Consider the following 25,875-nt stretch of genomic DNA (forward strand, 5'->3'; position numbering starts at 1 on the left):
CATGGTAGGCTCATTCAGAAAGTAATGAGGCATGGGATACAGGGAAAGTTGGCTGTCTGGATACAAAATTGGCTGGCCCATAGAAGACAGAGGGTGGTAGTAGATGGAAAGTATTCAGCCTGGAGCTCGGTGACCAGTGGTATTCCACAAGGATCTGTTCTGGGACCTCTGCTCTTTGTGATTTTTATAAATGACTTGGATGAGGAACTGGAAGGCTGGGTTAGCAAGTTTGCCGATGACACGAAGGTTGCTGGAGTTGTGGATAGTGTGGAAGGCTGTTGTAGGTTGCAACGGGACATTGACAGGATGCAGAGCTGGGCTGATGGAGTTCAACTTGGAAAAGTGTGAAGTGATTCATTTTGGAAGGTCAAATTTGAATGCAGAATACAGGCTTAAAGACAGGATTCTTGGTAGTGTGGAGGAACAGAGGGATTTGGGGTCCATGTCCATAGATCGCTCAAAGTTGCCACCCAAGTTGATAGGGTTGTTAAGAAGGCGTATGGTGTGTTGGCTTTTATTAACAGGGGGATTGAGTTTAAGAGCTGCGAGCTTATGCTACAGCTCTATAAAGCCCTGGTTGGACCACATTTGGAATATTGTGTTCAGTTCTGGTCGCTTCATTATAGGAAGGATGTGGAAGCTTTAGAGAGGGTGCAGAGGAGATTTACCAGGATTCTGCCTGGACTGGAGGGCATGTCTTACGAAGAAAAGGTTGAGGGAGCTAGAGTTTTTCTCACTGGAGCGAAGAAGGATGAGAGGTGACTTGATAGAGGGGTACAAGATGATGAGAGGCATAGATAGAGTGGATAGCCAGAGACTTTTTCCCAGGGCGGAAAGGGCTATCACTAGGGGGCATAATTTTAAGGTGATTGGAGAAAGGTTTCAGGGAGATGTCAGAGGTAGGTTCTTTACACAGAGTGGTGGGTGCGTGGAATGCACTGCCAGCGGTGGTAGTAGAAGCAGATATATTAGGGACATTTAAGCAACTCTTGGATAGGTACATGAATGATAGTAGAATGAAGGGTATGTAGGTAGTTTGATCTTGGAGTAGGTTAAAGGGTCGGCACAACACCGTGGGCTGAAGGGCCTGTACTGTACTATATTCTATACCTCCCAACTCTCCTGCCACTCCCTTAGCTGTTTTGCCAAAAATAAATTTGCTTTAGAATCCTTAGGAGATGGATGCTGGAAGGAGGCAGGAGAAGGAGGGATGGGTATATGTCCACCATTCACTTCCAGACACATCTGGTTCTGATCCACGGTAACTTGCGTTGCTCTGGGCCTACATCACTTGTTCCACCTTACAATGAGAGCACTATTACTTCCTCCAATTGGCATACTTTGTTACCCTCTCCAGCAGATACTGGATGCCACTGTATTTTGGCGCACTAAACGTTAGCCCTTACCTCGCAAATTCATCTGATGAGCTGGAGGTCCATGGGATTCATCTTTGCTTTTATAGCAGGAAATGGATGTGTCTTTAAATGTGCACCAATATGGCTTGTAACCTTTGAGTGTTAATTTCTTTGGTCTACAGGAGGTAAAAAAATATATACTTTTTAGAAAAAAATCCCACTTGTTCACAGCAAAATAAGTTGAACAATGGTTTTGTAACTTTAGCCTCACAAAGCACGGTCTATATTTATTTCCTGTAGTCAGGTGAAGTCAGTATTATTGCAAAGAATTTGAATTTGATGCAACATCAAAATAAACCCTCCATTCAAAAAATGACATTTTCTTTGCACAGCCGACATCCTCTCCTCTGATTAAATGCTCCATTTAAGTGACTGTTTTGAAAAGGAAAAAATATTCTTCTACATGAATAGAAATAGATTCCAGAGCTTTACAATGTTTTTGTGCTTCATAGGCTTCTGGAAAGGACATTAAGATTGCGAAAGGACCTGGATAAGGCTTAGCCTCCCAAATGCAAATATTGAAGTTGCTACTCAGTATTGAGTGATTGCCCCCCTGGGTACTGGAGTGAAGTGTACTCCTTATACCAAAAAAAGCAAATTCATCAACTTGCTCTTGGAAACTATTCAAGTGCTCCTACTGTTAATGGAGATCTACAACATGTTTAATTGTAGGACAATAAGAACAAGGGAAACCATGGAGGGGGGATTTTAACCCAATATGTTCATTGGGAACTGGGAGCAGCTTTGACAATTGAGTATTTTGACTTACCACCCATTCCCACTGGCCATTTTTAACTCTGACATCCATTTAGCTGGTTGAAGCATCAACCTGGAAGTAGGTTGGTGCCTCATGAATGGTTGCAAACTGGGATCCTGTGATGTCATCAGGACCCTGATGCAATTTTAACTGGGGTGGTCAAAAGTGCTAGCCACTCAATAAAATCTAGGGGGCTGTGACTGCAAGAAATACTAAAGGGACACTCCAGTTATAGGAAGCCGTGTACTATTATGCTTCATGGATTTGCAAAGCATTTTTCAGCTTAGAGATTGCTTCTTTGTTTTTTCTTTTGCTTTACTTACCCAGATTAAGCTCCCTTTCCTTTCCTATCCTGAGTGGCGTGAAACAGGGCTGTGTTCTTGCACCTACACTGTTTGGGATCTTCTTCTCCGTGCTGCTCTCACACGCGTTCAAGTCTTCAGAAGAAGGAATTTTCCTCCACTCAAGATCAGGTGGTAGGTTGTTCAACCTTGCCCATCTTAGAGCGAAGACCGAAGTACGGAAAGTCCTCATCAGGGAACTCCTCTTTGCTGACGATGCTGCATTAACATCTCACACTGAAGAGTGTCTGCAGAGACTCATCAACAGGATTGCGGCTGCCTGCAATGAATTTGGTCTAACCATCAGCCTCAAGAAAACGAACATCATGGGACAGAACGTCAGAAATGCTCCATCCATCAAGATCGGCGACCACGCTCTGGAAGTGGTTCAAGAGTTCACCTACCTAGGCTCAACTATCACCAGTAACCTGTCTCTCGATGCAGAAATCAACAAGCACATGGGAAAGGCTTCCACTATGTCCAGACCGGCCAAGAGAGTAAGGGAAAATGACACACTGACACGGAACACAAAAGTCTGAGTGTATCAAGCCTGTGTCCTCAGTACCTTGCTCTATGGCAGCGAGGCCTGGACAACGTACGTCAGCCAAGAGTGACGTCTCAATTCATTCCATCTTCGCTGCCTCCGGAGAATCCTTGGCATCAGGACCATATCTCCAACACAGAAGACCTCGAGGTGGCCAACATCCCCAGCATGTACAGCCTACTGAGCCAACAGCACTCGAGATGGCTTGGCCATGTGAGCTGCATGGAAGATGGCAGGATCCCCAAGGACACATTGTACAGCGAGCTCGTCACTGGTATCAGACCCACCGGCCGTCCATGTCTCCGCTTTAAAGATGTCTGCAAATGCGACATGAAGTCCTGTGACATTGATCACAAGTTGTGGGAGTCAGTTGCCAGTGATCGCCAGAGCTGGAGGGCAGCCATAAAGGCGGGGCTAAAGTGTGGTGAGTCGAAAAGACTGAGCAGTTGGCAGGAAAAAAGACAGAAGCGCAAGGAGAGAGCCAACTGTGTAACAGCCCCGACAACAAATTTTATCTGCAGCACCTGTGGAAGAGCCTGTCACTCTAGAATTGGCCTTTATAGCCACTCCAGGCGCTGCTTCACAAACCACTGACCACCCCCAGGCGCTTATCCATTGTCTCTCGAGACAAGGAGGCCAAAGAAGAAGAACTTACCCTGATTAAGCTCTCAGTACATTACAGGTGCCAGTTCTGCTTTGTTGCTTCGGATAAACATTTGGAGAAAACTCCAAAGACTTGCAGGTTGATAGGTAAATTGGCCATTATAAATTGCCCCTAGTGTAGGTAGGTGGTAGGGAAATATAGGGACAGGTGGGGATGTGGTAGGAATATGGGATTCGTGTAGGATTAGTATAAATGGGTGGTTGATGGTCGGCACAGACTCGGTGGGCCGAAGGGCCTGTTTCAGTGCTGTATCTCTAAACTAAACTAAACTAAAAAACTGAGCACCAGCAATAATATCTATAAATCACCTTTAAAAATATAGTAAATGTAGCTTCACAGGTACCTTATCCAAATTTGACACTGAGTCACACAAGATAGTAGTTCAGATGAGTTAGAGAGTCATAGAATCATTTACGACATAGGAGGCAATTCGGCTCATCGGGTCCATGCCAGCTCTCTGCGGAACAATCCAGTCAATCCCATTTCCCTGCTCGATCCCCGTAGCCCTGAAAGTTTATTTCCTTCAAGTGCCCATCCAATTTCCTTTTGAAATCATTGATCAGCCCCACTTCCACCATCCTTGTAGGCAGCAAGTTCCAGCTCATTACCACTTGCTGCGTAAAAAAGTTCTCACAACCCCCTTACATTGCCCAAAACCTTCAGTGTCCCCTAGTCCTTGTACCATCAGTTAATGGGAACAGTTTTTCCTTGTCCAACTTATCCAAGTCTGTCATAATATTGTACACCTCTATTAAATCTGCCCTCAATTTCCTTTGCTCCAGGGAAAACAACCCCAGCTTTTCCAACCTAACCTTGCAACTAAAATTCCCCATCCTTGGACCATCTCTTCTGCACCCTTTCATGGACCCTCACATCCTTCCTAAAGTGAGGTGATCAGAACTGGACGCAATACTTTAGTTGAGGCCTAACCAGAGCTTTATAAAAGGCTCAGCATAAATTCACAGCTTTTGTACCTTATGCTTCTACTTATGAAGCCCAAGATCCCATATGCTTTGCTAACCACTCTCAATATGTCCTGCCACCTTCAAAGATCATTGCATATGCACCCCCAGGTCCCTATGTTCCTTCAAACTCTTTACAACTGTGCCATATAGTCTATATTGCCTTACCCTATCCCTTCTGCAAAATGAATCACCTCATACTTGTCTGCATTAAATTCCATCCGACACTTGTCTGCCCATTCTGCTAGCCTATCTACATCCTGTTGTAGGCAGTTCGTATCACTCCAAGTCTGGCAGCATCAGCAAATTTTGAAATTCTACTTTTTAATCCAAGATCTAAGTTATTTTTAATATAGCATAAAAAAAGCAATGGTCCTAGCACTGACCCTTGGGAAACACCACTCCAACACCAATACATCCTCCAGTTCATAAAACAACCATTTACCATGAATCGCTGTTTTCTGTCCTAATAACAATTTTTTGACCAAAAACTTGATCAAAGAAACATATTTTAAAGGAGCTTCTTAAAAAGGAGAGGGAGAGGGAGATTTAGGAAGAGAATTCCAGAGCTTAGGACCTCAGCAGCTGAAGGCATCGCTGCCAATGGTGGAGCAATTAAATGTGTGAATATGCTTAAAAAAAAAAAATCAGAGGAGTAGAGATCTGAGGGCTGAAGGAGGCTACAGGAGATTTGGGGCATGGGCGGGGGAAATAAAAAAAGGGGTGTTGACTGGCCATGGAGGGATTTGAAAACAAGGATGAGAATATAAAAAAAAACAAAGCTTTGCTCAACTGGAGGCCAGTGTAAGTCAGTGGCCAGCCAGTGAGCACAGGGGTGATGGGTCAAAGGGACGGTGCAAGGTTGGAGACTGGCGCAGTTTTAGATGACCTTAGGATTATGGTGGTTGGAACAACTAGAACATGCAGTGGATGGTTTGATGACATATGATGGGTCTGCTAGTAGAAGGCTTTACCCAGACCACAGTGTCTATTGGCCAAGAGTCACTTTTCTGGATTTGAGTGAAGAGCACTAAATCAGAAGGCTGTGTTTCATACAGCGGGATGTCACTGATCCCTGCAGCCTCCTGCAAAAGGACCTTCTGCTTGCTGGATCAGGTGGCTATACTTTTCCAGTTGCTGTCAAGTTACCAACCACATGTAACTTATATGCGCCATCACCCATACCTCCCAGTATGCAGTGCAGAACTGCATCAAGCCAGTCACCAATGCCCTATTTGCCAGGGTCAAACATGGATGCCAACACTCATGTAGCCATTAAGGCATCAGCTGTTTTCAACAGAAAAGGCCAACATTCAATTAATGTCCAGTTGGTGTGGGATCATTGCAGAAAGGTCAAATCTTTGCTTGTTTCAAAAGGCAGCCGTTGATCCATTCCTACTATTTCACCCTTCCAGTAATGCAAAGGATGATTGCTTGGGGACAGGAGTTTGCCTTGCACAGATGGCTGATGACGCCCCTCTACAACCTTACCATGCTTGAACAGCTCAGGTATAAATCAGTGCCAAAGGATCGCAAAGACCATCACTGAGCATACTACAGTACTTTGGAAAGGTTTAGATGCCAGGATAAGTCTGGAGGCTAGTTACAATATGCTCCATCACTGTAGTGTGCTGCAAACTCAAAAGCGACACTGCAGACAAAAGTGCCAAATGCGATAAAGGTAATAATTGTCAAACACAATAATGGCTTCGAATTCATCTCTCATCCAACTGTCAGCCTCTGATGCCCTTTCTAAAATGTTTACTAACGCTACTACTCCTACACCGTGCTCCACTAGTGGTTCAGCAAAGCTGATAGAAAGCTGCTATTGCTTAGGATACTTGTCGCCAGTAACTTCTTGGAGCTCGAGCCGAAAAGTCTGTCTTCAGACTGTTGCACGGGCAGTCTCACTCAGCTGGCTTTCTGATACTATGACAGGTATTGGTTGAGGGGGTTGTGAGGGAGCAGTTGTGCTGATACCCAAGAGAGCAACACCTACTGATCCCATTACAACTCCTGTGGGGCTAAGGTTCATCAGTCCCACTTAGCTGAGGAGAGCAGACTGCAGAAGGTGAGTGACACCTTTAAAACTCATCTATTTGGTTCTGAAGAGGCTGGATGACAGCCATATAAACTTCAGCAGCAGTGCAAAGGTTGGTAACCATCAACTCCTGTTGTCAGCATCCAACTGAGTGTGTATGGAGCTGGCCACATGCTCCAAGGTAGACTGCAGAGTGGTGATGTCATGCAAGATGAAAGTACACAAGATGGAATGGATGCGTCCATACTTTCAGTCATGATGTGGACACTCTTTGGCAGGCCTTTCAATACCTTGTGTGGCTGCTTGTGAGGCAAGCAGGGTTTCCCACCCCCACAGCTGGCCCTCTAACATCTCAGTCCGATCACAAATGGGGACAGACATTCTATCAGCCAACCTTCTACAAGTTTTATCTGCTCACCAGCCTCCAGAAAGAGAACGGATTTGCATTGTCTAAGAAAGCCACTCAAAGGGTGATAGGATTTAAGTGCACAAACCCCTTCTCAGAAAGTGAAAAAAAGTGAAGAGAACAAGTGGAAAAGGGAAGGATTCAAAAGGGAGAAGCAGACTTGGAAAATGTGAACAAAAAAAAAAAAAAAAAAAAAAAAAAAAAAACTTACTTGAAAACTTTTATATGGTCAGCCAATTCAGGAATAGAAGTGATATCACCCTAAAACAAGAATAAGTTCTGAGTTAATAGTCGAATTTGATAGCACAATAAAATCCATTGTTCACTACTTTAAAAAAAATGCAATTCACTACAGTATTTGCATTCTTTGGTTATATAACAGAATATGCCAAATGGTTGTCGGACTAATAGGTTAAAGGCACAATTATTAGCAAGGAGGGATTCTAGAATAGGCAAAACACTTCTAATGCAACACACATCAGGAATTCTAACAGGAAGCAGCTTATGCACCACAGAAGTATTGCGTTTGATTTTCCCTACAGCTCATTCTCACAATGGTGCACAAGTGACTCAGCTAGCTGTCAATGTGCTGGATGTTTCTAGGTACCAGGCAGTGTTTGTATAATCCAATCATGGCAACTTAATTGAATTACAACAGATTTGTTAACTGAATCACAAGCTAAAAATTACATATGATTTTACATACCAGAATAGTTGATGTTTTGCCACCTTCCAAAGTAATCTCCAAATCTGATAGGGCTGCATCTACTTCATCCACTTCTTTTTCACTGTTGTTCATGTGGTTCTCAGATGACATAATGGACAATTTGTTGATGTGATACTGGGGGGAAAAACATTACAACTTGGTGCAAGTTGTTGAAACAAGCAACTTTGCTATTACTTTTTTTTTTTAAAAAACCATCCTAACTCATTCGAAGCTATACAATATTTTTAGGCAAAATAATGAGAGAAAGGGACATCTCTATTACCTTCATCAGGAGGCACGATTTCATAGTACAGTACTTTATTATGTAAAGCTTCTGATGGTTATCACTTTAAACATTAGTCATGAGTAATGCTAGTCTACTAGACGGCAGCCTTGACTCAGATGTAGCCTCTTGGCATTTTATGCAAATCTCCCTACATTACACCAGTGATTAAACTTCAAATGTACTTCATTGGCTAGGACGTGCTATGGGATGTCCAGAGGTCATGATAGATGCTATATAAATGTTTTACGAGTGCAATAAAAATTGTGCGCATATGAAAAACTTTCATTTATATTGTGCCTGTAACTAGGTCAGGAGGAGAGAGAGATTAGGGACCAAGGTTTGAGTTGAAGAACTAGGTATCGATTTTTTTTTTAAACTAAGAAACCAATGTGGAAAGGTTCAGAGAGGCAATTCCAGACAGCAGGACACAGATGGCTGGATAATTGTAAGAGTTGATGGACAGGTACAGCTAGGTGCCACACATGTGGAAAATGACCCAATAACTGTGGATGAGAGTCAGAACAGCACATAAGGAGGCAATTCGGCCCACTGAGTCCATACTGGTTCTCTGTAGAGCAATTTAGTCAGTTCCACTTCCCTGCTCTATCCCCGTAGCCCTGCAAGTTTATTTCCTTCAAGTGCCCATCCAATTTTCGTTTGAAATCATTCATCTTCTCTGTTTCACCAGCCTCAGACAGACAGCGAGCTCTAGGTTATTACCACTTGCTGTGTAAAAAAAGTTCTTCTTCATATCCCCTCTGCATTTCTTGCCGTAAAACCTTAAATCTATGTCCCCTAGTCCTTGCACAAATAGCTAATGAGACAGATTTTCTTTGCCTACCTTATCTAACCCAGTCATAATCTTGCACACCTTGTTCAGATCTCCCTTAAATCTCCTTTGCTCCAAGAACAACCCAGCTTCTCCAACCTAACATTGTAGCTAAAAATCCCTCAACCCTGGAACCGCTCTGGTAAATCTCCTATGCACCCTCTCAAGGACCTGCATATTCTTCCTAAAGTCTGGTGACCAGACGGCGCAATACTCTAGTTATGGCCTAACCAGAGCTTTATAAAAGTTCAGCATAACTTCCCTGCTTTTGTACTCAATAACTATTTATGAAGCTCAAGATCCCATTTGCTTTGTTAATTACTCTCTCAATATGTCCTGCGACCTTCAATCAACTATGCACACGGACCTCAAGGTCTCCCTGTCCTCTTTGGAACTGTGCCATTAAGTCTATGTTGCCTCTCCCTAACCCTCTGCCAAAATGCATTGCCTCTGTATTAAATTCCATCTGTCACTTGTCTGCCCATTCTGCTAGCCTATGTTCTGTTGCAGTCGATTGTTACTATCCTCACTGTTTGCCACAACTCCAAGCTTGGTATCGACAAATTTTGAAATTTTACTCTGTATTCCAATATGAAGTCATTTATATATAAATCAAAAAAAGCAGTGGTCCCAGCACTGACCCTTGCGGAACACCATTGTCTACCACCCTCCAGTCTGAAAAACAGCCACTTACCATGACTCACTGTTTTCTTTCCTTAAGACCATTTTTTTCTTATCCAAGCTGAACTGACCCTCAATTTTGTTAACCAGCCTTTATGTGGTACTTTGTTTAAAATCCATATAGACACCATCCACTGAATTCCCTTCATCGACCTTCTCTGTTACTTTATCAAAAAATTTCAACTAGTCAAGCTCAATCTGCCTTTTACAAATCCATGCTGGCTCTCCTTAATTAACTCAAACTTCTCCAAGTGCCTGTTTTTTTTGTCCACATACTGGTCAAGGAAATTCTCTTGAACACATCTCAGAAATTCCTTCCCCTCCTTACCCAGTACTCCAATTACCCCAAAATTGACTGGAATAATATTCAAGTCCCCCAATATCACTGCTCTTTAGTTCTTGCACACCTGTGATTTCCCTACAGATTTGCTGCTCTCTTTCACTATTTGGAGGCCTTTAGAATACCCCCATTAACTTGATCATCCCCTTTTTGCTTCTCAACTCTAACCAAATGAATTCTGTCCATGCCCCCTCAAGGGCATCCTTTCCAACACTTCTCTAATCAGTACTGCCACTCATCTCCCTTTTTTCCTTCCCTACCTTTTCAGAATACTTTGTATCCCTGAATACTCAGCGCCCAGTCCTCACCATTTTTAAGCCAATGAATATCTCTAATGAACAGTCTTTAGAGGAGGGTAAAAAAAAAAAAAGAGAATCAGGAGATGAAATCATAGAGAGCGTCAGTTATGCTGGACAAGTAGGAATAGAACCATACAAGAGTAGTCCCACACAGCGGAACAGATCAGAATCTGCCATTTACAAAATAAGTGCTTTTTTTTTTGTTGTGGCTGTGTTATCAATGTGTTACTGGAATGGAAAGGAAGTTAGAGTCGGTTAAAAAAAAAATCAAAGCAATTAAGTAAATGTGCCACAAATTCTCTCCACTTTTATACACTGGTCTACTGCTGCAACTTAAAAACAAAATAAAAGCTTCAACATAATCTGCACACCTCTACTGTATAAATCAGAACAAATTAAAATATTTATTCAGCTGTATTACCAATGTATACATAAACTTTTTTTAAAAAACCATTCAGTGCAAATATTTGCAAGCATACGTCTAGAACCCATTCAGGTTTTTCATTTTTAAAACTAGTGCATTCATATCAGCCAATTTTAAGACTGCAGCCTAGTGTGGTATGTACTGAACTACACTGTCCGCATTAAAAATCTCTGGAGAGGTACACCATGTTGTTAAAGGAATATTAAACCATTAATGTTCCTGGCATTTAGGTTTGTTCGTAGGTTAGTGGGTGGAAGAGTATGAGGCGAGGTAAGGGGGTTGGGGTGGTTGAAGAACTACATACAATTGCTTGTATTATAACCTCAATTATCATTTAAATAACTCTACCTAAAGAGGCAATTTATTTTGGTTCTGCAAATGCAATACAACACTTTAGAAATTAAAGCTATGATGCAGTTTTGTGACTATGATTCACACATCCCAAATTTTCAATTTAAAATTGCAGTACTATTGACACAAGTAACTGTAAAATAGTTGCCACTTTTCAGGGACATAAAAATGACAGTACGACTCCTTGTATGTACCTCAACTCATTGATAATAGAAAACTGTTGGATGATGTAAAAGATTAAGTAGTTTGCACGTGTTTCAGTGATTGGAAAATCCACTGATCCACATCCCTGTTCTCGTTTTGCTCCCCAGTATTAATAAAATGTTATTTTAATCCCTAGTTTGGATGTAGGGTAAGCAACCGAAGAATTAGCAAGTCTTTTCACTTTACAGATTGACTGACCTTTTGCAGACTTTGAGTATTTTGTGTTTGTATTTCATGACTCCAGATGAGACAAATGCGAGATGTCATAAAGCTGGCAGTCTTGCACCATAGAGCATAACTCCAGTTCAGTGTCAAATCTTGAGAGAGAGAATGCTGAAAGAGTGCATTGGATCTCTTTGCAAACTGAAGGAAAGCTTATTTAAAGGCTTCAAAGTGTGTGGTTGCCTCACTCATTTGTTCCACATAAGGGCAAAAAAGTTAGGTGAATTTAGAAGACTAAGAGCAGCAGATGCTTGCAAACTGCATCAAACACTCAGCTCCTGACATCATTAGAGCCTTGATCCAAACATGGACAAAGAGCTGAACTCCAGAGGTGAGGTGAGAGTGACTGCCATTAACATCAAGACAGTATTTGACAGAGTATGGCATCAAGGAGCCCTAGCTAAATTGGAGTCAATGGGAATTAGGGGGAAAACTCTCCACTGGTTGGAGTCATACCTAGCCCAAAAGGAAGATAGTTGTGGTTGTTGGAGGTTAATCATCTGAGCTCCAGGACATCACTGCAGGAGTTCCTCAGAGTAGTGTCCTAGGCCCAACCATCTGCAGCTGCTTCATCAATGACCTTCCTTCAAATCAAAGTCAGAAGTGGGGATGTTCACTGATGATTGCACAATGTTCAGCACCATTCGCGACTCCTCAGATACTGAAGCAGTCAGTGTAGAAAAATGCAGCTAGACCTAGACAATATCCAGGCTTGGGCTGATAAGAGACAAGTAACATTCACACCACACAAGTGCCAGGCAATGACTATCTCAAACGCGAGTGTATCTAACCATCGCCCCCTTGACATTCAATGGCATTACCATCGCTGAATCCCCAACTAGCAACATCTTGGGGGTTACCATTGACCAGAAATTGAACTGGAGGAGCCATATAAATACAGTGGCTACAACAGCAGATCAGAGGCTGGGAATCCTGCAGTGAATAACTCACCGCCTGACTCCCCAAAGCCTGTCCACCATCTACAAGGCACAAGTCAGGAGTATGATGGAATACTCTCCACTTGCCTGGATGGGTGCAGCTCCAACAACACTCAAGAAGCTCGACACCATCCAGAATAAAGCAGCCTGCTTGATTGGCACTCCAACATCAACATTCACTCCCTCCACCACCGACAGTGTCAGCAGTGTGCATCATCTATAAGATGCACTGCAGCAATTCACCAAGGCTCTTTAGACAGCACCTTCCAAACCCACAACCTCCACCACCTAGAAGGACAAGGGCAGCAGATACATTGGATCACCACCTGCAAGTTCCCCTCTAAGCCACACACCATCCTGACTTGGAACTATATCGTCTTTCCTTCACTATTGCTGGGCCAAAATCCTGGAACTCCCTTCCCAACAGCAAGGTATGTATACCTACCCCACATGAGCTGCAATGGTTCAAGGTGGCAGTGTCTCACCACTGGCAATTAGGGATGGGCAATAAATGCTGTCCTAGCCAGCGACATGCACATCCCCATGAACAAATAACAGTTAGCAGTCAGGATGAGGAATTTGACCCACCCTTAATTATTCTTAAATTTAGATTATAATAGAATACATCAAAAGCGCTGGTTTAAACACTGCATATGTTGATGCACATGGAAATAGATACATAAAATGATCAAGAAACTTTATATGTGGACCAGTAATTATCTTCTAGTCATATATTCAACTCTAAAGTGTAGTATTAATATAAATAGATATTTGCTTCTGGCATTCACAATTCTAAGGTTCTGAAATTCCACATAGTTGCACTGGATTTGTGCCAATGAATCATGGGTTGAACCCACTGATGCTCTCCAGAGCTGAATCCACCAGAATTGTGTGTTCCACTCCTGCAAATACTGCATAAAATTGTAACAATTTGCTTGAGTGCTTAGAAATTAAAAAGTCAATTCTGGTTGAAGAGTGCAGCATCAGATTAGGGTTGCAGCAATTCTGCACCAGTGTCTGAATCACTCAGATCACAGTCAACTGGCTCTACTGGAGCGCTCACATGCACTTCTGCACCCATTTTCAAGAATGCCTCCCATTGGATAATCTGGCATGAACAGCTGAAAGAGGGATAAGTAGATGACAAACAGGAGGGAAAAGAGCTAAAAATTTCAGTGAGACCGACTTGCAAACTCTCCTCGGGGCAAAACAAGAGAGACAATTGGCAGATTTTCATGGAAGCAAACCTCAAAAAAAAAGTCATGTGTGGGAACTGCAGACTAGTGCTGCAAGTCCAGTGACCTGACCACTCATCTTCCTTGGGCACCCATGCACCGCACCCTCTAATTAAAAGCTGCACAACCATCCCACTCAACTCTAGTTAATGGGGGGCATTAACTTGGGATCTTGCTATATGTGCCACCACCACCTACTCCAACAGCAATTACTGCTATAAAATCTCCTTCCTCCACTTCAAAGGTGATATCAGCAGACCTACTACATCAGCTGTCTGATGGGATGGGGTGCAGTTGTTAGCTTTCACCTAATTCACTATTAGAGTCATAGAGTTATATAGCACAGAAACAGGCCATTTGGCCCATCATGTCTGTGCTGACCATCAAGCACCTTATTATTCTAATCCCATTTTCCAGCACTTGCCCCGCAGCCTTGTATGCTATGGCGTTTCAAGTACTCATCTAAATACCTCTTAAATGTTATTGTTGTAGGACAACTGGCATACCATGCCAGGGAGGCAGGAGAAGGCATCCCAACATTAAGGAGCTCTCCCACTACAAAGAGCATGCCATGGAGCTGATGGAGAAGCTTTCTGCTTCTACTGAAAACACTACTACTGTCATCAGCACCAACATCGGGGAATGGCTTTCCTCATTGAAGGCTGTATAGGAACTTAAGTTAAGTAGGCCATTTAGTACCTCAAGCATGTTCTGCCATTCAATGAGATCAGGGCTGATCTTCAATCTAACTCCATATATCTGCCTTTGTTCCATTCCCTTAATATCTTTGGGTTAACAAAAAGAAAAATCAAATTTATCTAGTATCAATTGCTGCTTGCAGAAGTAAGTTCCAAACTTCTACCACCCAGCATCAGTGGACTTTGCAATGAATGCCTACTATGTAAAAAGTAATCAGGCATTAGTCTATGTCTTTCACCTCCATGGAAATACCGATACTATCCTAGTCAGAATAGAGCGGTGGTTCTTGAAGTGTGGTCGGTGGACATCTGGTGGCCTCTGAGGGCCCTCTGGTTGGTCCAAAATGCAAGAGACAGCCAAAACCATATGAGAGAACAGGGCAGAACCCTCATCCTAACCACCCGCATGATGCCACACAACCTGACCGGCTCCTGTGTGTGTGGCGCTAGTCATCATAAGCATGAGCAATAACAATGTAGTTTTGTAAGCAAGACTTGTTACTGCTCCAACATACAACTGAGATCAGATTTTCAACACCTGTGGGGCTGAAAACAAGAGAGGAACCAGCTGAATGTGGAGCCGGATAGGAGACTAAAGCTTTCCAGTGTGGAAACAGACATCACCTCATTGCTGTCTCATCAAAAGCAGCACCACCATTCTTTCCATTAATTCTGATGAATGTTTTTTGCCATGGCAAGCGAAAGCAGGTGGGTAGGACTGGTAGGTGGTCCACGTGAAAAAAAGGTTTGAGAACCACTGGAATAGAAACTACCTTGCGGACCAGCTTTGCCTAACTAAGTTTGAAACTATTTTATGAGCTGAATTCAAACCAACGTAGTTTACAACACTGAAAGAGGTCATTCAGCTTATTGTGTCTATGCCTACTCTTTAATAGAGGAATCTAAAGCTAACCCTCGCCGCAAACAACAACTTGCACGTATACAGTGCCTTCAATGTAGTAAAAATCTCAACCTGCTTCATAGTAGTGTTAAACAAAATTTGAGACACACAAGAGGAGATATTAGGACCAGCAAGGTAGGTTTTAAGGAATGTCATAAAAGAAAAGAGAGTTCAAGAAGAGTGATTTATGGAGGGAATTGCAGAGTTTAGGGTCCAGGCAGCTGAAGGCATGATTGCTAATGGTGGAATGATGAAAATCAGGGGTGCGCAAGAGGCCATAATTGGATGGTTGTAGGGCTGGAGGAGGTTACAGGAGATAGGAAGGGGTGAAAACAAGGAAGAATTTTAAAACAAAAGGTGTCAATGTTAAATGAGAGACATTGCCAAGCCAGGAACCAATGTAGGTCAGGTGTGACGGGTAAATGGGACTTGACAGCTAGATTCTGAACTGTGAAGGGAGGGCCACCATCGCACAAGGGCAGCCAACTGATAAATTTATGCCTATACTGCACCCTGGCTATCAGAGATCCATGTGACTGCCCAGATTCACCAGATGCCACAGAAGTTGATGCAGTCACCACCTTCATTACCACAGGAAGAACGCTGCAGGCAGATGGCCATGGCTGGAGACCCTTATGCAGTCACAGACACAGCTTCCCTATTGCTTTTTTTGCTGAAGCCCAAGCGCCTTCTCAATAAGACTTGATTTTAAAATGGGCTGCCCATAAATTCTGTATGGTGATGGAGGGGTATAAGCATCCTCTCTTAAATGCAGCCTCAATCTCTGCTCCTCAATGATAATGGCATACAAAGGCGTGTCCATAGGACAGCATTTAAGAAGCTCTGTACAGGTGTGTGTATATAATTATGAGCAACAAAAGTAGCCAGTGGTCTCATTCACAGAAGCAAATCCAACAATGTGTTGGCAAAATATCCTGCCCACCACCCTCCCCACAACCACCCCCCAGAAAAAAAATTCCCATCTGCTGTAATCTTACCTCAAACATTCAGCAATATTCAGGATAAAAAGCTCATTTTTGCCTGTGCCAGTATTGCTGGCAACAGCTGCAAAATTATATTTTATATGCCAACTTATTCCTTGCATATTATGAGTGTAATGCCAATAAATTTGGGGCTGCAATACTACTGCATTGCACTTAATTACAATCAAATGAGGAAGGGACAAATAGTGTGCACATATGACGATCTGCCAATATTGACAAGACCAGCAGAAACAGCTGCTGCCCAAAATAAAAAGGATGTCCTCATTTTACATGGAGAAAGTACTGAAGAGGGCGTGCAATTTCAGGCTCAGATTACCAACAGAAGATGCAAAGAAATGCTAATCGATCACTATCACATAGATTGCATCACCATGGCAATATTATGGCGATCAACGGAGACCACCTCCAGGCGCTTACCCATTGTCTCTCGAGATAAGGAGGCCAAAGAAGAAGAATGGAGACGTTACATATAGTATTCACAAAAGTGTTAAACAAAGGTAGAACTACTCTTTTAAAATGTTATTTTGATTTTGGGAAATTAAATGCTCTGCCTGCATTTTTAGTTTAAACCCTAGTTATTATTTTGCTTGCCAGATAATGTTGAATGTGAATATTATATTGAGATCTCTTGAGCTTTCTGCAATTTGGATGCCAAAAACACTTGGGGAAAATGCGAAACCATTGAAAATTCTCATAGTTGAGCAAAGACAGGAGCAACATTTAAAACATTTGACAAAAAAAAGCCAATCCAGTTACACCAAGTTTTAGTATTTTCTAAAAGACTTTCTTTGTATGGGTATATTTTCTATACAACTAAACTGAGTTACCTTTTAGTTTAAAAGGACTGCCTACCGTTTTTCACCCAGTAAGACATTTCTGTTTATCTGGAAACAGAGAAGCAAAAACAATATGATCATGATACTTGGGTATTCTACAGGTCTCCAAATAGATAGTTAGATTAGATAGAAAGAAAAGCAAATCTGAAGGGTAATCACAAGAGATGTGCAAGAACTACAGAGTGGTGATACTGGGGAATGTTGATTACCCAAATAAATATCAATTTGGATAATGTTAGAGTAAAGGGAAAGGAGGGGGAGGAATTTCTGAAGTATTCAGGAGAACTTCCTTGACCAGTATGTTCGGTCCAACAAGGAAGGAGGCATTGCTGGATGTGTTGCTGGGAAACCAGGTGGGACAAGTGGACCAAGTGTGTCAGGGAGAACATCTAGCCAAGAGTGATCATTGTATCATACGTTTTAGATTAGTAATGAACAAACTAAAGTAGAACTTCTAAATTGGAATAGGGCGAACTTCAATGTTATGACAGAGGATCTAGCCAGGGTAAAATGGAACCAAAATAAAAGCAAAATACTGTAGATGCTGGAAATCAAATAAAAACAGGAAGTGCTGGAAATACTCAGCAGGTCTGGCAGCATCTGTGGAGAGAGAAACAAAGTTAATGTTTCAGGTCTGTGACCTATCAGAATGGAACCGAAGTTAGACAAGAAAACCAGAACAATGGGCAATCTTTAAGACAGAGATATTTCAGGTACAGCCAAGATACATTCCAACAAGAGGGAAAGGCAGGGGAACCAAAGCGAGGGCTCTTTGGATGACGAGGTTGATAGAGAATATGATAAAACAAAAAGTGTGATGCATGCCAGGTGAATTCTTCCAGCAAGAACCAGGCCAAATATAATAAATTGAGAGGGGAAGCGAAGCAGAAAATAAGACTGGCAAAGAGAAAATGAGAATAAATAGCAGTTAACATAAAAGGGAACGTGACATATGCTAGAAGTGCACGGCAAGGCTAGAATATTTATTGAGTACTTTGTATCAGTGTTTACCAAGAGGATGCTGACAAAATATATCAGAAGTGGAGATGGTAGTGCTAATGGATGAGGTGAAAGTGGATAGGCAGGATGGCTATACATAGAGTCGATAAGTCAGCTGGTCAGGACGGCTTGCATCCCAAGTTAAAGGCCTACTACCCGACCCAAACCCGACGATGTTGTCGGGTGCGGGTCAGGTCAGGCCGGACACACACGGTAAGTGGTCTGCTGGTAAGTATTATGAATAAAAAATAAAACATTTACCTGAGCTGGGAGTCCAGGACGAAACTGAGTCTGCACAGTGAGCGAGTGACATCACTATGACGTCATCATGCACGCGCTGCAGCTTCATGGAGCTTCCCAGTTGGGAGGTAAGTAAAGGGATGGTCGGGTCAGGTCAAGCCGGGCTCGGGGTGAAATTGGAGGGACTCGGGCTGGGTCAGGCTCGGGACCGCTGTGGATCGGTTGGGTTCAGGTCGGGTTCTTTTTCCCGACTTGAGCAGGCCTTTATCCCAGGTTTTTAAGGGAAGTGGAAATAGTGGAAGGGCTTGCCCTAATCTTCCCTAGATACAGGGGAGGTGCCAGAGGATTGGAGAATGGCAAATGTGACACCATTATTCAAGAAAGGCTGCAAGGACATTCCTAGTATCTACAGGCTGGACAATTTATCAGTGGTGGGTAAGGTCTTAGAAACAATCAGGGAAAAAAATTAACATACACTTGGAGAGGTTTGAGTTAATTATGGAGAGCCAGCACAGATTTGCAAAAGGCAGATAGTGTTTGAAGTAGTAACAGAGAAGGTTGAAGAGGGGAATTCAATGGATGTTGTCTAAGAATTTTAGCAAAGCATTTGACAAATTACCACATTAGAGGCAGGTTAACAAAATTGAGGCTCATGGGATAGGAGAGTCAGTGGCTGCTTGGATAAAAAATTGGCTTGAGGACCAACAGCAGTGAGTTGTGGTAAATGGTCGTTTTTCCAGAGTGGAGGATGGCAGACAGTGGTCTTCCCCAAGGTTCAGTGTTAGGACCACTGCTATTTTTGATGTACACAAATGAATTAAATTTCAAAATTTGTCGATGATACCAAACTTGGAGGTGTGGCAAACAGAGCAGATGGTACCAAATCAACTGTAACAGTTCATAGATAGGCAAGCGGAAATGGGCTGACAAATGGCGATGGAATTTAATACAGAGAAGTGTGAGGGGATGCACTTTGGCAGAAGTAATAGGGAGAGGCAATATATACTTAATGGCGTGGTTCTAAAAAAAAAGTGTGCAGCGACAGAGGGACCCGAGGGTTCATGTGCATAGATCTTGGAAGGTGGCAGGACATACAGGGAGTAATGAGCAAAGTATTTGGGATCTTTGGCTTCATAAATATATAGAGGCATTGAGTGCAAAAGCAGGGAAGTTATGCTGAACCTTTATAAAGCTCAGTTCAGCCCCAACTGGAGTATTGTGTCCAGTTCTGGTCACCACACTTTCGGGAGGATGAGAAGATCCTCGAGAGGCTGCAGAGGAGATTTACTAGAATGGTTCAAGGGACGAGGGACTTTAGGCTGGAGAAGCTGGATTGTTCTCCTTGGAGCAAAGGAGGTCAAGGGGAGATCTGATAGAGGTGTACAAGATTATTGCAGGTTTAGATAAAGGTAGACAAAGAAAAGCTGTTCCCATCAGCAGATGATACAAGGACTAGGGGACACAGATTGAAGGTTTTGGGAAAGAGATACAGGGTGGGATGTGAGGAAGAACCTTTGTTTAAATGCAGTGAGTGGTAATGACCCAGAACTCACTGCCTATGAGTGATGGAACTGAATGCGATGAATGATTTTAAAAGGAAATTAGATGGGCACTGAACATGCAGGGCTACAGGGACACAGCAGGGAAATATAATTGACTGGATTGCTCTACAGGGAGCCGGCATTGGCTCGATGGGCTGATTGGTCTCCTGTGCCGAAATGACTATAAACTCACAAGATGTCTACTTCATGACACCATCACCATGAATAATATTCCTCACTTGAGTACTATATATGCCTGTACAATGAAATTAAAATGTATGAAATGGCCAATCATGAAGCGCAATCCTCGAGCACAAACTCACTGGGGGCTCACAGCAACCAACTATATTTTATATTCCCCTAACACCTTACTCCATGAGCTAACCTGGCAGATTATTTAAAACATTTATCACCTTTTGAACATTTCTGTATTGGACAATCATTCACAATTCTACCTAGAATCCTGTGAAACACATAGAAGCAAAGTTTAACATGGTAATACTGTGCTAAGTCTTGAATTTGAATGTTATGCTGGAATTTCCTGGAGATCTAACGGGACGAGATTGATGAGCACTTTGTTTAATGACATTGCTCAGTGTATAAACTATAAAAGCACCTTGACAAATTTGGAATTAACATATTTGTGTACTCTAAACCAGATATTTCCTTCTGCATCTGCCCCTAGAAAAAGCTCTCCATATAACATCACTCAAATTCTCAACTGTCGAGTCATTGGCCCTCCATTTACCACAATATTTCTGCAGCTGCTGATCAGTTCAATCACAACCTCAACTCTATCTTCAAGCCCGTGTCCCCAGTAAAATACTCAGACTCTCACCTGGGCCTTCGTGTCCATTTTCCGTCCCCTATGATGTCAGGGGCCATGTTTAGGGTAGAACCTCTGTCTGTCCTAAATAGGCCCTGATGGAAACTAGCAACTGAGACCAGGGCCTGATTTATCCAGCAGGTACCAAACAGTCACTGTACTCCTGGCAGACTTATGGCAGCAGATATTTGGGGCCTAAATCTTGAATAGTCTCAAAGGAACCATATAAAAAGTATAGCAATGAAATCTGGCCTGATACAAAGAAAGTAGTTAATATGACAGCCAAAAATACATTAGGCCAAAAGGTTTGTTATTGGAATGCTATAGAACTCTACACATTTATATATAGTCAATATGAAAGTCAATAGTGTCCTGTCAAACCTGCGCAACACAATCTTAAGTATGAATCAGGCTTACAAATCAAAATCATGAATTTAAGTTTTGGATTGTATAACTCAAATAATGGGTGAAGCCAATGTTGTGCATTTATTTCAACATATGCTAATAATTAAATCATGCAAAGCTCCTTGACATTTGATTGAAAGAGGAATTTGAGGGGGAAGTGGGGGAAGATACCAGCTATACAGTAGCATATATGGAGGCCACAGCTGAGGGGGGGACATGCGAGGGAAGAGCGCACGAGGAGAGGGTGGGAGGAGCGCGTGCGAGAGGAAGGAAAGGAGGGAGGGAGGGGCGTGTGCAAGAGGACAGGAGGGAGGGAGGGGAGGGGAGGGGGACGAACGAAGAGAATGTATAAGAGACTGGCAGCCAGCATAAAAAGGGGAATCCAGAACTCTTCAATAGGCAAATAAATGGTAAAAAGGGCGGTAAAAAAGGAGGAGCAGGTGCAATTATGGACCTAAAAGGCGATTTATGCATGGAGACAGAAAGCAAGGCTCAGGTATTAAATGAGTACTTTGCATCTGTCTTTACCAAAGAAGATGCTGCCAAAGTCATAGTGAAAAAGAGGTAGTTGAGACACTGGATGGGCTAAAATTGATGAAGTATTACATAGGCTGACTGTACTTAAAAGTTGATAAGTCACCAGGACCAGATATGATGCATTCGATATGAAGAGAAGCAAGAGTGAAAATTGTAGAGGTACTGCCATAATCTTCCAATCCACCTTAGAATACAGAAGTAGTGACAGAGAACTGGAGAACTGCAAATGATACACTCCTGTTCAAAAAAGGGTGCAAGAATAAACTCAGCAAATATAGGCCAAGGTCAGATTAACAGGTCATTCATTCTTTTTGTAAGAGCTTGCACAATTGGTTACATTTTCCCATCATAAGTGACCGCTCTACTAGTGTAATTTATTGCTTCTGAAGCACTTTGAAACATTTTGAGGCTATGGTTGTGACTATTCCCTTGCCTTCATTAAGCTGAAGATACCATCTTGACTGTCGTGGCCTTTAGTGTCCTAAACAATATTAAGCTTCCCTGCTGCACTGCAGCTCTTGCAAGGTCACATGGCCAAATCATTTATTAGACTCAAAAGCCAGAAATTGGGCAGGATGTTTCCTGTACTCTGATGCTACATTTTTCCAAAACTTTGTTGTCTAAGAGGAAGGATACACATTATGTTCAAAGATTTACCATACCTATTGATGTTAATCAATGAACTGCACAGGAAAGTTTGACAAAAATGTCCAGCAAATATACAAGAAATTGGGACCTAGTACAGTATTAAAACTCACTTGCCAGTTGTCAGATCAGTAATTACCTGATTAAACCTTGATTTTGCCAACTTTCTCCCCAAGTGCTCCGGTTCTGGGTAACTGGTTTGTACTTTTCTTATTGGGTGAACAGAAATAGCACTTGTGTGGATTTCGGAGTAGATTGATTCAGACACAAACCTGATGTTCAGTTTCCACGTGTGTCAGATACCCAGTTGACAATTAAAAACTTTTGCTGAAGTCACAATTTGCTGAACAAACTGGCTAAGTGAATCATATATAATATGACCACTCATGCCATAAAATACAAGTCAGGGATGTGGAAAAACTACCTAGAACACTGAAGCGCATCAATCCAGCACATGAATTCACCCAACACATTTAATAATATTTTAAATAACTCACAATTATCTTTATTGATTATTGATAGTAATAACGTTTTTTTTCCACAAGCTTCCATTTATGCTCCGATGCAATCATGTGGGTTTACCACACTTGACTGCAATCTTTTAATCTTTACATTTAGCTTGTCTAATCTTTCTCAATAACACGTCTTTACATTTAGGATTAGTATTGATTCGGATCTGTACAATTTTTACATTTCCTAATACAAAAGGAATCTTCTTGTGTGGCCAAAACTAAACACAACATTCTCAGTTATGTGCTGACCAGTGAGATATAAATTTTTTAGCATAATATCTGTAGACTTGCATTCCATCTCTAAGTTATGTAATGTCGCACTTATCACCTCCTTTTAAAAAAAAACTGTACTGCTACATTGTGCAGTCAATGAAAATAACCACATCTGTGATTACTTCCAGGTCCCTTTCTAAATATACCCATGCTTTCCATGTTAACTCAGTTCCTTTCTCTCCAAGCCATTCATATAGATTAGAAGTAAACAGTCCATGGGCTGAATTTTGAAAGCTCGATCAAAAAAGGCGCAGCGCACGCATAAGCTGTGCGCTGCTGAGCCCCATGCGATATTTCATGCGGCGGCTCATTTACATGGAGGAGGCGGGTGCTCCATCCCCAGCAACGGCAGCCGGCGCGGCACCATTTTTAAAGGGCTTCAGGCCCTTGTTACATTTACATTTTTTTTTTTAAATGGTCGTGTCTCCGGCAAATAAAAATAAAATGTTAATGCAATTTTGAATCCCCTCTCCCACCCCCGCAATGAGTAATCTATATAAAAATTTCCCTCTCCCTCCCAAAAAAAAAAATGTTTATTCAGATCCCGAAGTTTATATCCTTTGACCCTCAACTTTTTTTTTGTTATTAGTTTGTGGGATGTGGGTGTCGCTGACTAGGCCAGCATTTGTTGTCCATCATTAATTGCCCTTGAATGGAGTGGCTTAAATGGGCTACTTCAGAGGGCATTAAGAGTCAACCTCACTTCTGTGGATCTGTAGTCACATGTAGGGCAGACCAGGTAAAGGCAACAGATTTCCTTCCCTAAAGGTCAATAGTGAACCAGGTAGGTTTTTACAACAAACAATGCTTTCATGGTCACCATTAGACTAGCTTTTAATTCCAGATTTATTAATTGAATTCAAATTTCATCATCTGCTGTGGTGGGATTCGAACCCATGTCCCCAGAGCATTAGTCTGGACCTCTGGATTACTAGTCCAGTGACATTACTACTACGCCACCACCTTCCCACCATCCCTGCAGCCAATAGCAGGAGGAGTTTTCCCCGCTCCCTCACCCTGAAAACTTCACTCCTCTTGCGCCTTGGATCTCCGAATGGCATGGGATGGCTGCCGGGACAAGGCAAGTGTTTATGCATTCATTATAATTTATTTAAATATTTAAATTAAGGCTTCACCACCAAGCAGCGGGGGGGGGGGGGCACCCTTAAGCTGTCTCATCGATGCCGGTAAAATGGCGTGGGGCCTTCTCGGCATCAAGGCAGGCCTCGCCTGGAAGTACTTTCCGGGCCCATCCCCAAGACACCCGCATCGGATGGGCTGGCAAAATTCAGCCCCATGTCTTGTGGGACACCATTCATTCCCCTCAATCCAGTCTGATAAAACAAGGCCAAAGAGGTCAGTTATAATGTTTAATAAAATATTGTGTCATAACTGGCTTTATAAATAGGCAGAGAGTACAAAAGCAAGGAAGCTATTCTAAACCTTTATAAAACATTGGTTAGGCTCCAGCTGAAGAACAAGGTCCATTCCTGGGGACAACACTTTACAGGGTTGGTAAAACTTGAAAACATTATTTGTAGGGCTGTGGGGAAAAGAATGTGGGAGTGGAACTAATTTCAAAGAGCCAGCACAATGGGCCAAATGATCTCCTCTGTGCTGCGTGTTTCTATGAAATCAGTTTCAGTTCCAATCCCATTATTTTTCTATTATAGAATGGATTATATCATTGGGACACCACTGGTTTAAGCATGCACTGAGGTATTGTAAAAGAAAAGCCTTTGTAGAAGATTTTAAGATCTGTACTAGCATTCATACAATCCAGACAAAATTTTAAATGAATTATTTAGAAGCCACTTTAAAAAAAAAGTATTCAAGAACGTGTGGATAGTTAAAATAGAAATCTTTCTGGAAATTGATGCATTAAAATGCAAGCCAAATAAATTTGTTGCAACAACTTGTATTTATAGTCAGTGACTCACGGGTAAGTATGCACATTTAAAAATTTCCAAGAAAACAAATCCTGTCCTTTCTGATTTGATAAAAAGGCAAAATTAATTGTCCTCTTACACTTCCCAGAAAAGCAGAACACAGAGTTACTGTAGTATCGTTACAGCTCAGAACTATCAGTACATGCTGGAGCACTAATATGACACCATGCAATGATTGTGATGTGAACATTCAATGCTCTGGACACAAGCTCAAAGTTTTATTTCTATTAAGTGACTTTCTTCAGCCATTTCTGGCTGAAACTCCTCCTGCTACTGGAAGCAACCAGCCTGCTCCAAGATTTCCACCAAGGCCTTGTAACTGGCCAAAAGAGGCAGTACACACCATCCACAAACAATTCACCTTTTCCAATTCTAACCACTCCCAGCCTCCAACCCTACACCTCCACAAGGAACGTCACAACCTTGGTGTGGAGTTTGGCATCTCCTAGGTAGAGAACGAACACCCAAGTGTGTGCTCTAGTTTGGAGATGCCCAAAGAGTTTCTGATCTGAGCAGCACTGCTGTAGAGAGCTACCAAACAACAATTATATATTACCCTCAGAGTGCAGGAGGAAGGGTATGAGTCATTACAGTTGCACTCACTGCTTAGCTGTCAGTATCAAAATAAGACTGCAAGAGCAGCAGACCAGAGTAACTGGCTTCCAGGTCATGGATGACATAGTACAGGCAGATCTAAATTGGGAAAAGGGAGAACCAAGTTAAAAAAAAATTCTCTCTTCTTTCTGTGGTTATGCACAAGGAAAAATAAAATGCAGGAAATCAAGGGCTCATGGGGCAGGGTGGGGTGGAGGCGCCGCATATTAATGTACTGAAGTAAAATCAAGATTTCCAATGATCAGCAGC

General features: G+C 42.3%; 1 protein-coding gene across 3 annotated transcripts in view; it reads right to left on the reverse strand.

Moving 5' to 3' along the window:
• fermt2 (FERM domain containing kindlin 2) overlaps positions 1 to 25,875 on the reverse strand; it is a 143,629-nt gene that overhangs the window by 31,327 nt on the left and 86,427 nt on the right. For all 3 annotated transcript variants that reach the window (XM_068039141.1, XM_068039140.1, XM_068039142.1), the window contains 3 exons: positions 7,837 to 7,971; positions 7,342 to 7,391; positions 1,407 to 1,531 (listed from right to left, as the gene is read on the reverse strand). In XM_068039141.1, the coding sequence (XP_067895242.1) occupies positions 1,407 to 1,531; positions 7,342 to 7,391; positions 7,837 to 7,971 (310 nt within the window). The remainder of the gene's footprint in view (positions 1 to 1,406; positions 1,532 to 7,341; positions 7,392 to 7,836; positions 7,972 to 25,875) is intronic.

The sequence above is a fragment of the Heterodontus francisci genome, chromosome 9 (genome assembly GCF_036365525.1).
Source record: "Heterodontus francisci isolate sHetFra1 chromosome 9, sHetFra1.hap1, whole genome shotgun sequence".
Lineage (NCBI taxonomy): Eukaryota > Metazoa > Chordata > Chondrichthyes > Heterodontiformes > Heterodontidae > Heterodontus > Heterodontus francisci.